The 15418-nt window shown below is 45.9% G+C and overlaps 3 protein-coding genes across 3 annotated transcripts; 1 reads left to right on the forward strand and 2 right to left on the reverse strand.

Annotated features, from left to right (window-relative positions):
• Positions 1–494: 494 nt before the first annotated feature.
• lmf2a (lipase maturation factor 2a) lies at positions 495–5217 on the forward strand. Its single transcript, XM_057051550.1, has 14 exons — positions 495–742; positions 1152–1405; positions 1479–1507; positions 1602–1795; positions 1877–2055; positions 2196–2334; positions 2403–2531; positions 2628–2733; positions 2805–2901; positions 2970–3152; positions 3226–3394; positions 3986–4097; positions 4174–4282; positions 4389–5217. The coding sequence occupies exons 1-14, from the start codon at positions 649–651 to the stop codon at positions 4779–4781; spliced, it is 2187 nt and encodes a 728-aa protein (XP_056907530.1). The 5' UTR covers positions 495–648; the 3' UTR covers positions 4782–5217.
• miox (myo-inositol oxygenase) lies at positions 5174–7523 on the reverse strand. The gene is made up of 10 exons (XM_057051558.1): positions 7429–7523; positions 7258–7320; positions 6944–7024; positions 6615–6777; positions 6470–6537; positions 6159–6268; positions 5951–6018; positions 5686–5735; positions 5507–5619; positions 5174–5427 (listed from the first exon to the last, which is right to left on the reverse strand). The coding sequence occupies exons 1-10, from the start codon at positions 7438–7440 to the stop codon at positions 5319–5321; spliced, it is 837 nt and encodes a 278-aa protein (XP_056907538.1). The 5' UTR covers positions 7441–7523; the 3' UTR covers positions 5174–5318.
• Positions 7524–8688: 1165 nt separating this feature from the next.
• Positions 8689–13871, reverse strand: adm2b (adrenomedullin 2b). Its single transcript, XM_057051560.1, has 2 exons — positions 13522–13871; positions 8689–9916 (listed from the first exon to the last, which is right to left on the reverse strand). The coding sequence occupies exons 1-2, from the start codon at positions 13617–13619 to the stop codon at positions 9502–9504; spliced, it is 513 nt and encodes a 170-aa protein (XP_056907540.1). The 5' UTR covers positions 13620–13871; the 3' UTR covers positions 8689–9501.
• Positions 13872–15418: the final 1547 nt, after the last annotated feature.

The following is a 15418-nucleotide window of genomic DNA, read 5'->3' on the forward strand; positions in this document are numbered from 1 at the left end:
TTTTTTTTTTAAAAACACCTTCTCACTTTATATCTTCACTTCTTTATAGCTCTCCTATGATAGAAGTTCACACCTACAGTATGAGTGCATACATGTGTGTTTGAGTGTGTGACAAAATAGAATATGTACTGTGCATCCAAACATTCATTAGCATATATAAATTCACCACAAACACACCCAGACCTTTCTAAGAATCATGACTAAACAGCTATTGTCTATTGACAAACCAAACACATGGATGGAAATAGTTTAAGAAACCATTTAAAACCAATGGTTAATCCGTAATATGATTTTATAATTTCTTAGTTATGTGGTTATGCCATTATTTTTTTTAATCAGAAGATAGAAAGCGTATTTAAAGCTAGTTTTAACTGACAAACTGTTTACAACCGAGCGTGAAATCATTTATAATGACTGTTAATTCCCGCGTTCCCTGAACGCCACATGCCTTATCAAGGTGCCGCAGCGCCGCCTGGTGGTAGTTTTGGCGAACTTTCCCCTCAAACGTTCACCGCTACGTGTCTCCGGCTGCGTTCAGTCCCGCTTCCCCTTCCGTTTGGCTCAGAGTTTGGACGCGGAGGGTCCTGCCTCGGGAACAGGGAACACCAGGGCGGTAGCAGCCCAGCGGCGTCCTTCCAAACGTCGGACATGGGGGAGATCATCCTGCCCCGACGCATGTTCCTCTGGTGCATGTCGGTCATTTATCTGTCTGCGTTTGTGTCTCTCTACGTGCAGATACCAGGTGAGCACCCTGCTAGCATGTTAGCCGCAAACTGTTGGTGTACAGTGGTTTAAAACAAACAAAAAAAGAACAAACCTCGTCTGGAAATGATCCTCTTTTTCGCTAACTTCCCCAACTAAAATCTCTAGGATAGAACGGGATCAGGAATAAAGCAATATGTTCTAGTCAGGCACAGACCTACAGAAGCTGTGTTTTGTGGTGTACCTGATTTGTTTTAAGTGTCAGTGGAATTCCTGAAGACGTCACCCACGCCCATGTTTTAATGGAAGTTTTTTCACTTCAAATGTAGGTACCAGTGATGCCACCACTAGGTGTCGCTAAAGCTTAGATTTGGAAGCTCTTCACTTTTCAGCAGCTGAAAACTGAGAAGTGCACGCTGCCTATGGACGTTGTTTCCATTTCCATGTAGGTCTCTATGGTAACGAGGGGCTGCTGCCTGCCCGATGGCAGCTGCGTTACAGCGGTAAGCCTCTGGGGGAACAGCTGCTCGCCTCCCCCACCCTGCTGTGGCTGGGACCCCGGTTGGGTTTGGACACTCACACGGCCATGGAGCTGCTGTGCCTAGCGGGGGCAGCGCTGAGCCTCGCCGCCACCCTGCTGGAGGGCTTCAGAGACAGCCTGGTGTTCTTTTGCCTCTGGGTCTTCTACTTGTCCCTCTACCAGGTGAGCCATCCCTTGTCTGTCTCCGATGACTGTCTTGGTTTCCCTTTGCTGACCGGCTGATTTGTCATTTCAGGTGGGACAGGTCTTCCTCTACTTCCAGTGGTGAGTGTTTGGAAGTGGACTGCTGCTCCCTCTCCCCCAACGCTCCCCTAAACATGTCATTTCCTGTTGTTTGATTTGACTTCTTCTCTCTCAGGGACAACCTTCTTCTGGAGACGGGCTTCCTCTGTATCCTCATAGCTCCCCTGACATTAATCAGAGGTTCACGAGGGGTCCGAGACCACGACCGTGTCACCTTCTGGTTGATCCGCTGGCTGCTGTTCAGGCTGATGTTCGCCTCGGGCGTGGTCAAGCTCACGTCGCGCTGCCCCACGTGGTGGGGGCTCACAGGTGCGCATCTCTGCTTTTCTTTTCTCGGCAAATCGGGACTTGTCTCTTCATTCCTTCCCTCGTGGCGACTGTTTCCGACAGCGTTGACGTACCACTACGAGACTCAGTGCATCCCTACGCCGCTGGCCTGGTTCGCCCACCAGTTGCCAGTGTGGTGGCAGAAGCTGAGCGTGGTCGGGACCTTTATGATCGAGATCCCCGTCCCCCTGCTGTTCTTCAGCCCAGTCCGCCGACTCCGACTTGGGTCTTTTTACCTGCAGGTGGTTGAAAATTCAGGACTTTCGCCTAAAAATTATTATTTGACAGCAGACAGTGGCGCTTAAAACGTGCCGACTCTGCTTATTTATTTTATTTAATGTGCCTGCGTCAATTATCTCTGTATTTTGGATTTGTTTCGCAGGTTTTGCTTCAGGTTCTGATCATTTTGTCAGGAAACTACAATTTCTTCAACCTCCTGACTTTGACGCTCTGTCTGTCACTTCTGGACGACCAACACGTTCACTTCTGGTTACGCAAGAGGTCCATCGGCAGCGACGGCGGTATGAACGCCAACACAAACCTGGCTTTTGCCTGTGTAACCTCACACTTTTATCCCTTCTCTCTTCAGGCTCGGCCTCTGGGTCGTGGCTCTGTTACCTGCTGGAGTTGGTGGTCTGGTCTCTCCTGATTGCAGGAACTATTTTGTGCTTCGACATGCACCTGGATACGACTAAAATGACCATCACCTCCAGGACGGGTGCGCGCTTGTGCCACTATAAAGATTAAAACTTGTATAAAGCTAACGTTACGCTTCAAGTTGATGGTCCCAGTTTGTCTCTGGTGTCCTGTCCAGCATTCACCTACCACCAGTTCAACCAGTTTATGAAGACCGTCACCATTCCCTCTGTCTGGATCGGGGTCCTCTCTCTCACCTGGGAGTTGGTCTCCTCCATGTTCAGGTTGGACTCTTCTCTGTGTGTTGATGGTCCGCTGGAGGGAAAGGAGTAACGCATGTTCTGTGTTCTCGCAGGTGTGCCTGCATCTCGGGGTTCCTGAAGAGGTTCTGCGGGACCGTCCAGTGGACCGTGTTTGCAGCTGCCACAGCTGCCATGTTCACCGTCAGTCTGGTGGGTCATAGTCGTGCTGCGATCAACGAATCATTTCGTGGTTATAAATTTGTTCTTTTCCCCACCAGGTGCCCTTCACCTATATGGATTATGACTCTAATGCCAGATTATGGCCGGCGGTGCGTCAGGCTCACGAAGTGGTGGATCGCTACCAGCTGGTCAACTCATACGGCCTGTTCAGAAGGATGACTGGCGTGGGCGGGCGGCCTGAGGTCGTCATCGAGGGGAGCCACGATGGCGTCACATGGACGGTGAGCGTGGCTGCTCAGGTCAGGCTTTAGTTCCAAGGTTCCCTGGGTCACCGGTCTCCTCGATTTGTTGCAGGAGATTGAGTTTATGTACAAGCCGGGCAACCTAAGCGCACCTCCTCCCGTGCTCACTCCTCACCAACCCAGGCTGGACTGGCAGATGTGGTTTGCCGCCCTCGGGAGTCACACGCAAGCGCCGTGGTTCACCAGTCTCATGTACAGACTGCTGCAGGGAAAACAAGACGGTAGGCCAATTCAGAGCCAAACACTTTAGTGATGGTGGCTGTTTCAGCTTTTCATCAGGGGGTTTTGGGTTTATGCCTAGATTTATGGCATATGTGAGCCTGATTGAGGTGAAAGGTTCTAGCTCTCACTTAAAAATCCTTTGGCCGGGCCTCTGTCCACCCTGTACGACTATTGTATTCAATTCATTGATGATTTTTATTTATTTTTTTGCATTTTGCACGCTACAGGACTCCCTGTGTGTTTGGATGGATACCAGGTTTCTGTCACCTCATCACTTAAGTGACTAGAAGTCTGTGTAAAGGATGGGTTTAATATAGTGGTCAAATTCATTATCGTTATCTTCTTGGCTTTCACTGATCCACATCGGTGCCCCCTAGTGGTCATGTTTAGCAAGAGCACCCTGCAGAAACCAACCATTGTTCTGAATTTACAGTCAATATTATAACAATCAAATAATTAATGTGATGCGCTTTGATTTTGGTCAGTTATACATTAATTATATTCAGTTGTTTTTTCCACTTGTTACAAGTGATTGAACAGGAAATGTGTTCATTCCAGCAACCCTGAATCTCTTGCTTGATGTTTTTCAGTGATAGAGCTGATCCAGACAGATGTGTCCCGGTATCCATTTCATCAGCAGCCCCCTGCCTACCTTCGAGCCCACCGCTACAGATACTGGTTTACAGAACCCAAGGCTGATGGGTCAGTGTCCCAGCTCTGTTTAGTCTGAGGCTTTGGAAGTAAAACATCCTTCCTGTAATCTGCTCTTTGTTGGCAGTTCTTACCCACAGAGGTGGTGGAGGAGGGTGTACGAAGCAGAGTTCTACCCTTCAGTACACTTGGGCAACAGCTTCTTAGAGGGCATGCTCAATCAGTACGGACTGAAGGTGTGGTTCCATTTTTGCTGTTGTCTTTTTATCCAAAAGTTGTAAATCTAAATTCATCCAAAAGTCTATTGCAGGCCACATTCCTTAAAATGTACCTTGTTTGTAGGACAAATCGCCTCTACGGCGCATGTCCAACACATCTGTCGCTCGGACTGTCCGGTGGGTGCGGTCCCAGGTCAGAGGTGTTCCCACCCACACGCTAATCTGGACCATCATCGCCTGCAGCGCCACCATCTGTCTGCTGCAGCTGTTACAGGGCCAAAAAGTGGGCTCGCCTGCCAACCATCACCCTGAGAAGAAGCCTGACGGCTGCTCCGATTCCTACCAGAGGTCTGAGCAGCAGGCAGCTGAGGAGGAGGAGGAGGAGGAGGAGGAGGAGAAAGATGGAGATGAGAGTGAAAATGAGGAGCTGGAGGATGACGAAGATGATGGTGGAGGAGTAGGAGAGAGAGACACGCTTGAAGATGAGGAGGAAGAGGAGGAGGAGGATGAAAAGTAGTTGTAGGAGAATCCAGACTGTTCTCACCTGCTGCCTTCATGCAACATTACCAAAAATAACTGCTGTGTGTGTACACGTGTGCGTGCACGCGCCTGTACATACGTATATGTGTGAAAAGGCTTTTGTTTTCCTCTTTTTTACTGTCCTATCCCGTCTTTCTTTGCACTCCTTCCACTCACTCTTGTTTGGGACGACTTGTTGCATTTATACTAATTCTCACTTGCTTGGTGCACAGAATAAATGGAAGGTGACACCAATCACTGACGTATTTTAGATTTTTAGTAACGGGAAACGTCTCTTCTTTAGTCAAACATTCACATCAGCCATACAAGTGTCAGCCTAGATAGATAATATAGAAATAAACAGACAGAAATGTGTGGGTTGTTTTGGGGTTGTTTTTTTTTTGCAACATCAAAATAAAATTGGGGAAAATGCATTTGTGTTTTTCACTGTGGGTGCACAGATTTTCTTCAACATGTTGAAGGAACTCTACAAATGAGCCGGCTTGAGTTGTGGATCATCTGAATCATCTGGATTTCACCACTTCAGTACTCCCGGACAATACTTGTCGATCAGAGACTGGTAGTACGGCTTTAGCTCCTCGACGTCAGGCACCTCCGTGGTCTTGGTGTACAGGTCAAACTTGCTGTGCGGAGAAAAGAAAAGAGGCCAACGTCAGGTGACTGGAAGTCAGGCACGCGCGCTACGAATGACGAGGTGCTCACTTGAACTCCTGGACCCAGGGCAGCATGTTCAGATCTTTGTGGTTGCACAGATGCGTGTAGTCTCCGTGGGAGTGCCAGGGGTAGAAGGAATGGAAGCGAATCATGTACAAACCCTGAGGAGCAGCAGATCGAGAGACGTGGCTGCATTTCTGCGTCCGTTAAGCTTCTGTCTCATTTACCTCTTCTGGGATGGAGCAGTTGTTGAACCTCATCACCTGGTAGAGATACTCTGCCGACAACAGCGCAGAGGTCAGGTAGGGCAGAAGGTCAGACAGGGAATCAGACTGGATGTAAACATTTCTTTGCTGTGTCATTCATGGCTAAAATGTTAGAAGTGATTGTGTCATAGGAGCCTATTCGCAAACGTGATTCTGTGATGAATTTAAATTTCAAAAAAGGAAGCAGAATTATCACAAAGAAAATAAAAATAAGAGCTAACTGTACCGTCATGGCCCCAGGACATGTACACTTTCTCCAGCCCACAGTTGGGCGCATACATCCCGCATTCAGTGCTTAAAAAGCAATAAAAGAGACTTGTTTTAAATGGACAAGTGTGGTGGCAGTATTTTATGGGCAGATTATGATATATTTATACCCACATCATGATTAAAAGCTGTATTTGAGGTGTGAAGTGTGAAACAAAGATACAGACTTGTAGCTGGGATTCTTGTCATCAGGGTTGTCCTGGAAGCTGTCGTTTCTGTACACGATGGAGTTCTGAAACTTGCAGCCCACAGGGAAGGTGTCACCCACTACGGCCCACTGCAGAACACACACACACACACACACACACACACACACACACACACACACACACACACACACACACACACATACTGGTTTGGAATGTTTATACATGTCAGAGATCAGTGAAAATAAAAGTGCAGAGTTCTGTATTAGTCAACAGAAGATTTCCGGGACACGAAGCTGTGACCTGCGGCGCCCTGATTGGTTCCATCCTACCTGTGGCTCATTCCAAATGGCCATTATTTTCCCAACATCGTGAATGAGGCCCACCAACTGGAACCAGTCTGTGGAGGGAACACATATCATTTTGTTATGAAACCGGTGCATCTGAGCACGCAGTTCAGCCTCTCTCCATGGTTACCTTTGTCCGGGTGTGCTTGGCGGATGCCCTCGGCCGTCTGGAAGGCGTGGAAGGAGTTGGGGAAGTCCACGTCGGGATCGGACTCGTCCACCAGCTGGTCTAAAGCCATGATGGTGTCCATCATCCTCATCTGCGCGTGCGTGCAGCCATTCCACTCAGCGTGCTGCAGGAAAAGGAGGAGAGGTGGGTTTAATAAATAAATAATTGTTTTTGCAGAAATAAGAGGATCATGTGTCAAAAATAGATATGTTTAATAAAGAAGCATTCATCAAGCACAAAAGGTTGTGAGAATGTTCTCAGAGCAGGAGTTGGGGTCTTTATTTGCTCACCTTTTGTTTGACAAAGTCCACCGTCTGCTTGGTGTGCATCACCTTGTAGGTTTTGAAGACACGATCAATCAGAGCTCCACTCTGAAACACACAGGACAGAAAATGCATCTTCTTCTAATCTTGTAAGGACCATGGTCCTCTGACATGACGTCTTATCACCCATATGGCATGTGTTCTTATTTTTTCCTCTTGCGGTGGAGCAGTTGTATCTAAACCCTCCCCAAAAGTCAGTACAGTCTTTGAGTTTCTGAAACTTCAAAGTTCCTTTGGGTCACAAATGAAGCAGCAGATGATGAAAAAACATCCGGCCTCACCTCAAAATTTCTGTACTTCTCCTTCTTCGGATTGGGTGGATACTCCAACGAGGGGTCTGGTCCCTGTGATTCATATCAACCGTGGTGTATGTTTTCAAATTTAAAAAGACATTCTTTTAAAGAAAGCTGTATGTGTGTGTCTGCCCGTGTGTGTGTGAAAGCCAAACTCACCAGGATCTTCATGGCTGATGGATGGTGTCTGTGATGTGTCTCTGACGGAGCATCTGTGTATATATTTCCTGCTGGTTCTTTTTTTTTTTAAGCATTAATAGAACCCCCCCCCCCCCCCCCCCCCCTGTCCAATCATACTTTAACCCAAGTTCACACAGTGGGGCACCCTGTGTTGAACCCTGTGTGTGTTTTTCTGTTTCAATGATTACCTGGTTAGCTGTTTGTACAGTGACGCTGCAGCTTTTGATCCCGAGATTTTTAACCAACAATTATGTAATGAGCTTTAATAAACCTGCCCCGCTCCCCGCCACTGACGCCGGCGCAGGAAAAGGGGCCCCGGGAAGATTTTCCAGCATCAAAAACTGCCGGTTTATTGTGTCAGAAGAATAAAATGTAGAGCAGCTTCTGATCGATCAGGGCAAAGGTTTTTTTAGTGCGAACAAAGATAAAATGTCCCCAGTCACCTGTCGTCCTTGACACGCTGCTTATTATTTACTGAACCTCAATCGTTACATTAGTTATCATTTCCCGTTTGCCACTTTTACAACCCCCCCCCCCCCCCCCCCCCCACCCCCCACACACACACACACACACACAAACACACGCACACACAGACACACAAATCCTTGTTCTTCTATCTTTGGCTGAGGTTGCTATTGTGTGGACCCTGATACCTCAATACATAGCTTGCACCCACCCACTCACACACACACACACACACACACACATACACAGGACTGAAGAATCACCTGTGAGAACTTTACTGTAAGTAGAGCTCTGGACTGATAGTGAGACTGATAGTGCACAGACTCGCACGCGTGCACACGTAAGAACAACTTCAGCATTTTGCATTTAACCATCTGGAGTCCAGAGAAATTAAAGACGAATACAAGGTTTGTAGCGAATGCAAGGCTATGTTATTCTTTATTAGTTGTACTGTGCTGTTATGTTTTGTTATTTTTGATTAATCCATTCAAAAAGAATTGTTCATTTAATAAAAGATAAATACAAGATGTTACATCACAGGCGGTGACGTCTGATCGGTTGCATGAGCTCTGCCAGCCTGATAACCAACACAGGAAAACAGATTCTTACTGCCAGGAGGTAAAATGAGGGAATGAAGGCGAAAATAAGAGAAAGCTGTAACGTCTCGGTGAAGCCGACCTGCCCCAGAAGCATGTGAGCGCTGTGTGATGGAGTTTCATATTTCACTGCAGTTAAATTCCCCACGGTTCCCCTCGAAAGACAGAGACAAATATGTTTCCATATTTTATTTCATTTATTGTCTATTGAAAATCTGATTCCCTTGAAATGGGTTCCATGTGTTAAAATTTACAACTTTAGTCACGTTAACAGAATAAATCATTTCCAGTTTTTAAAAGACATCACAATAATATACTGAAACAGCATTACAATCAATGGTTCAAAACAGGAAATAATGTAAAGTTCTAGTACAGTTCCTGTGTTTCTGGTAAGGACAGTAAAAAATGCAGACTGGAGCTGTTAAAGTGATGAAGACCGTCCCTCCACCAGGTCTGTATTAGATCTTTCTAGTCTACAGAGGATCAGAATAGTGCAGCATTAGCTAATGATAGCCACTAAACCTTGAGCATTACCACTGACTCAGTGTTCTTATGAAGCAAAAATGGACGACATGCCGCCACCGTTCTCCTACGTCTATGCCTGCCACTTCCTATGAAAATGAGACCAAACCATCTCGCCATCTCGTGCTGGGGATGCTGGAGGTCTGCAGACGACGAGCCGAGCCATGCTCTCCACCTCTCCTAACTCTTCGTCTTCATCTGGGGTTTTAAAGACTAATTAAAACAAACACCATCATAAAAATAAATATCCATATATAGTAATAATATTATCTGAACATCCATCGCTTTACCAAGGGATAAGAAACATCTAAAGTTTTTTTTATTATTATTTTGAGATATCCTTCCTTTACTGCGGCCTACCACCAGAGGTTTGAAGTTTAGTGGTGGGTGTTCTCCTGTCGTCCATCTTTCTGCACCCTATGCTATCAAGCATCTCTGTTTTATCCCCAGGAAAGGTGTGTTGCCGTGTTTAGCCATAGCTGTGAGGACTGTGCGGATTCATGGGGGAGGAGTCCTCCTTCCCGCTCTGTCCAATCAGCTGGTATAGACGGTGACTGAGGTTCTGGACCTGACAGGTGCCCAGGACACAGGCCACCCTCATCAACTGCCCATGGCTCCTACCGCCACCGCCACCGTTGTTGGCATGGCGACGACCCCTTGACCTACCCCTCCAGGCCGGCGTGTCCCGTAACACGCGGTCAGTCTGGCCAAGCGGCGGGTCAGAGGATCCCAACAGGGGTTTACCGCGTAGCCAGGCCATCCAGATGACATGGCCGTCTCCCTGGGCGACGTGGTGGTAGGTAACCTCAGGGGGGTCAGACGCAGCAGGTCCGATCACGATAAAGGAGGACTTTGGGATTTTCAAGGTCCTGAGCAAACTGAACCTGTAACACAGAGAAACAGAGAAGTTCAAATACAACGATGAGCCGTACGTGTCGGAATTTATCACCTTGCTCAGCTGTCGGTCAGGCAGGAATTCAACTTGCAACGACTGTTAATATGTATTTCAAAGGTTCTGGATTTCTTGAGTCGGATTGGATGTCTTGAGGCAGCTGGAAAGACCACATCTGTGGAACATCGTGCATGCACCAACATCTCTTTAACAGTAGGGGGTGCTAGTCTGGGTATGTTGTTGGTGGATGGAGGGAAAGAGGCAGTTGAGATCATGTTGCTCCTGTTTCTGACACACTTCCTCTCAGCATTGACGACTTTGCAACCCACTGCTGAAGTAATTCAAGATCCTTTAAACCTTTATAAAATCCTTCATCTCCGTCCGCAAGAACCAAAACACCAGACAAGCATTTAATGGCCCCCTCAGTTAAAGAGTGACAACCTCTGCTTTTCTTCCCTAAACCTCTTATAATAAATCATTTAATATTCATCCCCGGCAGCGTAAACGTTTGCTCTGCTTCCTGTACCGATCCGATCCAGAGCAAAGTGGTTTTTAACTGGCGGTGTTCAAAAACACCTGACACTGTCAGGTCTGAGCCCCACAACATTTCCAGTTAATCAGCGACAGCGTGTGAGCTGACGCGCTGTAAACAGGGCCGAGACCAGCACAACAAGGCCCTGAAAGTGGCACAGAACAATGCAGACGGCAGGAAAAAGCTGCCACAGCTGCTCTTGAGCGTCTGAGGACGTTCCTTTCTCACCTCCAGCCGTCAAGCCTTTTGCTGTTTTCCCTGCCTCATTCACGCTTCCCGAGAGTTTCAAGAGTTCAGCTACTGCAAAGAGAAAGGCCCCGGGTCCACGTGACCCCTCACATATTATGCAACGCTCGGCACCAATAGTGTAAAGCAGTGACAAACGTGTTCCTGTTCCGAAACGGTGGAATTATTTTGTTTTTCTGAATCAGAGAGTGATCGAACACACTATAAAACCTCCTCTGCTGTGCTGAATGAGCCGTTTCCTGTGTCCGACCACAATATTCTACTTTCACGAGGTTAATAACAAATAATATTTGTTTGTTGTGGAAAACTGGGACAGAATATTTAATAATCCTTATCCTGGGAGTAATCCTGACTGGTATTCTGATCACTCCTCTGGGTGCCAAGCAACAAATTAGATTTAAATCTGCAAAAAACATACTGAATACACCCCTCGCAGTTGTAATTTCCGGTTGTGTTTTTCTCTGATACATTAAAATATGATACGAGGGGTGAAATTCAATTTGCTTAATTAGTGTATATAATACAATTATTACAATAATTCCTGTTTTTGGTTATTTAGATGTAAAATATTGACTAACATATTGATGCCAGCTCCTCTCCATGAGCAGGTAAACAGACTTTTAAATGCCAACTTCGCTGTACTTTAACATTTTGCTATAACCTGCCCCTTTTATAATGTAGCAACTACATTTAAATTTAAGTTTATCTGCACAATTTAGCGCATGTCAGAAGAAGTCATAGCGCATTTCATTTTGTTCCCTAACAGCTTCCATGTAGGCTCTCTGTCACTGTTGAGAAGGGATGTAATGGAGGAATTTCTAATAAATTATAATTCTTACACGCACATCTCATGCTGGACCTTTTAAACACAATGATGAATAAAGGCACAGGCAGTCAAAAGAGAGAAAAAAGGGGAAAAATGGGAAAATTCTTTGTCCGTTGCAATAGAACCACGTCACATTGGTGTGGAAATGCTGCTCTCTAGAGGACAAATCAGAATGCTTCGTTGCTTGTCAGCGTTTAAAGTGGCTGGAACCAGACGTGACCTTTTTATGGACAGAAAACTGGATTTGGTGTGTAACATAGTCGTTGAGTAACAAGTAGCTAAAGCTACCTAAGTCATTCACCACCAAAAAGGCAGCATTATTAACCGATCCAGCTCACAAATAAACACTTGTTTATACTTCTGTACATTTTCATCCTGCCAGCTGGCGAACAGCCTGAAGAAAAATCTGCTTATTCTTTGGACCGGGCTCCTTCTAGACCTGTTGGAGGAGCTTGGAACAAAGAATCATGTGTGAACACAATTATAAGAAGTGGTGACATCAAAGATGCCATTGTTGCTAAAGGAAGAGACGCTTATCAGCTTTTTGAAAAAAGATGCTGAACGTCTTTGTGTGTGACTGTGTGTTCTTGTTAGGACCAGAACATACATGTCCTTAGTCAAGTCGAGACATTTTGGCTGGTCCTCGCGGCCTTGTAGGGTCGTTTGAGGGTGAAGAGTTGGCTTCAAGGTCAAGAGTGGACTTGGGTTTAGTGTGTATGGGTGTTTATGAGGGGGGAGAGAGAGAGCGAGAGAGCACAAGAGTGTGTAAAGTAGCTTCTCCAACATTCCAGCCAAGTGAGAGCTCAGTATGGGGCTGTTAGAAGAGCGCAGCACGGCCATCTTTCTCTATCAGAACTAAACGTTTCCTCCCTCTCTCTGGATGTTCTATGTAGACATCTGAACCAGACAGTGTGCACCTTTAGTGACGCTGAACATGTTGTGACTGAACACATTTGAGCCCGTCTGAAGCGGTGGGACCCTCCAGCATGTTTTGGTTCTGGGGATCCCAGTGGCTTCGATGTGAAAAGCCTCAGAACCGGAGCCCAATTTTTAAAAAGGCATCAGGCGTTGCGCGAATGTTCATGGCGTTGTGCAAACTGTATTTACATTTACATGCGAGATTAAAGCGTTAGAAGCACAATGAATCCTTGTTCCGACCTCAAAGAATGTTCCCAGATGAGCGAAGCTAGAAGCCCAGTGCTGTTGCAGCTCTGAACCGAGCAGATCCGCATGTGACACCTCAGCTAATCTCCGTCCGTCTGTCACAAGATGCTCTCATTTCTGCAGCAAACTTTTTCTTTCACATTTAGTCATGCTGCTGCCTTGTTATGAAATAATAAAATGGTGGTCCATCCAGGACCTGAGCCAGAACTCTCAAGACCTCAGCCTGGGCTGAAGGTCCACCTTCCAACAACACAAGGACTCAAGGACCGGGAAAGGTTTAAGGAGGACTCAATGGTTCCAGAGTCCAACATCTGCAGGTGGACCTGGAAGTGTCCACCTCCAGTCGATCTGGTAGGTATTCTTTGCCACTAAATTAACAACAAAAAAAGATCCCTCAACAAACTCCAGTTCCATTTTCATTTGTCATCCTGGGGGTCAGATAAGAGGAAATTTGATGTGTTTTGTAGAACAAAGCTTCCGCAAATCAAAATATGAAGTTAATAAGAAATAAATAAGAAGAATAATTTACAGCCCCTGCAGGTGGGATGTTGTCCTGAACCCTCGTCCCAGATCCCTCTAAATCACCTTCACCTCTCTCGCCCCTCCTGCTGCTAAGAGGAATAACCTCCTTCTGCCACTGGACCTTTTCCCACATTAATAACTGTCGATACTCAGACCCCTCACAACACGCACCCACCGATGAGCAGCTGGAGCCTGATTACGTGACTTAAATGCATTTACCGAATATCCCATAACATTAACCCAGATAGCCCCAAGACTTGGCTCCTTGAATCACAATCTGAGCAGCGTAAAGTGCTGTTAGCGTTACCTGTGTGGTAGACCGAGGTTCTGTTGGCTCAAAGCCCGGGCCTGGACCTCCAGGGGCAGGAGGCTGAGCAGCAGCCACACCGGCAGCAGCACGCGCATGGCGGAGAGGTTAAAAGGCTCCGCACAGGGGTGCAGATCACACCAAAAAATCAAGTTCTTTTATTGAGTAAAATCCACTGTTTTGGACTGAAAACTTGTTTAGAAAGACGTCATCCGTCCTGCTTTGACCGGTGACCTTGACCTCATCGTCAGCCGCATCCTCTCCTCGTCCGTGTCCCCAGAAAGTCTTCGCAGGAGGAAAGGTGCCACCTGAGAAACGCAGCGAAGTTCACCCAGAGAGAAACTCGAGCCTCCAGCTCTGATTTATAAAGGCTTACTGAGAGGGGAGGTGGGAGGATGGGGGAGGAGGGGGGAGGAAGACTGATTGTCTGAAGCCTCCAATGAATCCAATTCAATTTCTATGTCCAATCGTCACAGTTGGAGCCAGAGATTATGGAAATTCTGGATTTTTCTGCGGTGAAGTCATGTCATTTCCAATCATTAAAAAGTGTCAAACTGGGACTAATGCGACTTCTGCTGCTAGAAATGTTAGATTTTAAATCTGATCGTTACAAAATCAAACTGAAATCGAAACAATAAATAAAGGACGCAGGTCTGTTTTGAATACCTAACAGCAAAAAGTGTTTAATCTGGACCTTTTTATGAGTTAATAAATGCTGAATATCTCAGGGTTTCCTTCTTGTTCTTGTCCCAACAGCTTCGACTGAGCGTCATGTGACATTTGAAAATATGATTATAAAATCTGACCTTTATCTGATCAACCCAGCACAAGGTTTGTCCCAGTGTAAACTACAACGTAAGACGCCGCTTCCAGGGACTCCTGTAAATCGTGCGGATTCATGAAATCTGATCGTACTGTCTGTTCTCTGCAACGCTTAATCAGCCTGCTGCAGTTGGCTGCAGCAGCAGCAGCAGATACATTCTCACGTGTTACCAACCTGCTGCTGCAATGACGCGTGATAAATACTGGGATGAATAGTTTCAGTTTTGGAGGTTTTGAAGGTGGAAACATCAGTGTTTTTTTGTTGTTTTTTTAAATCTAGAGGATGATCTGATATCAGCATGAGTAAAGTGGATTCAGGTCAGGAGAGGCCAGAGAGATAAGCATGTTCTCTTTTCTGTGTGTGACTGCTGTTATTCTGTCCTGAAGCTCTGAACCTGATTTAAGGAATGTTTTGTACAGCCGTACCTTAATTAAAGTGCTGAGTTTTATGTGTCCGTGACTCAGCAGTCTGCAGTATTAACTCCTAAGCTCAGGTTCTAACACCCTGAGATCCACTTCAGGTCCACAAGAACGCATCTCCTGTCTGTCTTTACAACAATCTTGTGTGTGTCTCAGTCTGAGCTCTGAGACTCCCCATTGAAGGCTTTAGTTTCATGTGTCTTGCACTACACCTCAGGCCAAAATCACAGGGACCATCTGATGCCCCAATCTGTACATTTTTAAAGTTTTGAGGATAGGAATTAAATTAAGTCAATGTTTTCAGATGTTAAAGCTGAGAAATGTGCTGTCTCTGTGCAGAGGGAAGTGCCTTTAAAAAGGTGACAGAGGGCTTACAGAGCTGGAGCTATTCTGCAGCTGAAAAAATCCCCCCATGCTGTGTTTTTAACAGCCCTAAAATAAAAAATCACAGCGTGGGGAGCTAAAAATTGCCCTCACTCTGATAAAAGATGATCGAGATTACCCTCAAACAAAACCTTAATGTATTAATCTTTTAATTTCATTTTATTAATATCTCAATCATTAATTTTAATAATTATTACATTTAAATTCTATTCATGGAAATAGACACAAAGAGTAGTGCTAATAGAGCCAAATAATAGTGCGAAATACAAAT

The sequence above is a fragment of the Takifugu flavidus genome, chromosome 13 (assembly GCF_003711565.1).
Source record: "Takifugu flavidus isolate HTHZ2018 chromosome 13, ASM371156v2, whole genome shotgun sequence".
Lineage (NCBI taxonomy): Eukaryota > Metazoa > Chordata > Actinopteri > Tetraodontiformes > Tetraodontidae > Takifugu > Takifugu flavidus.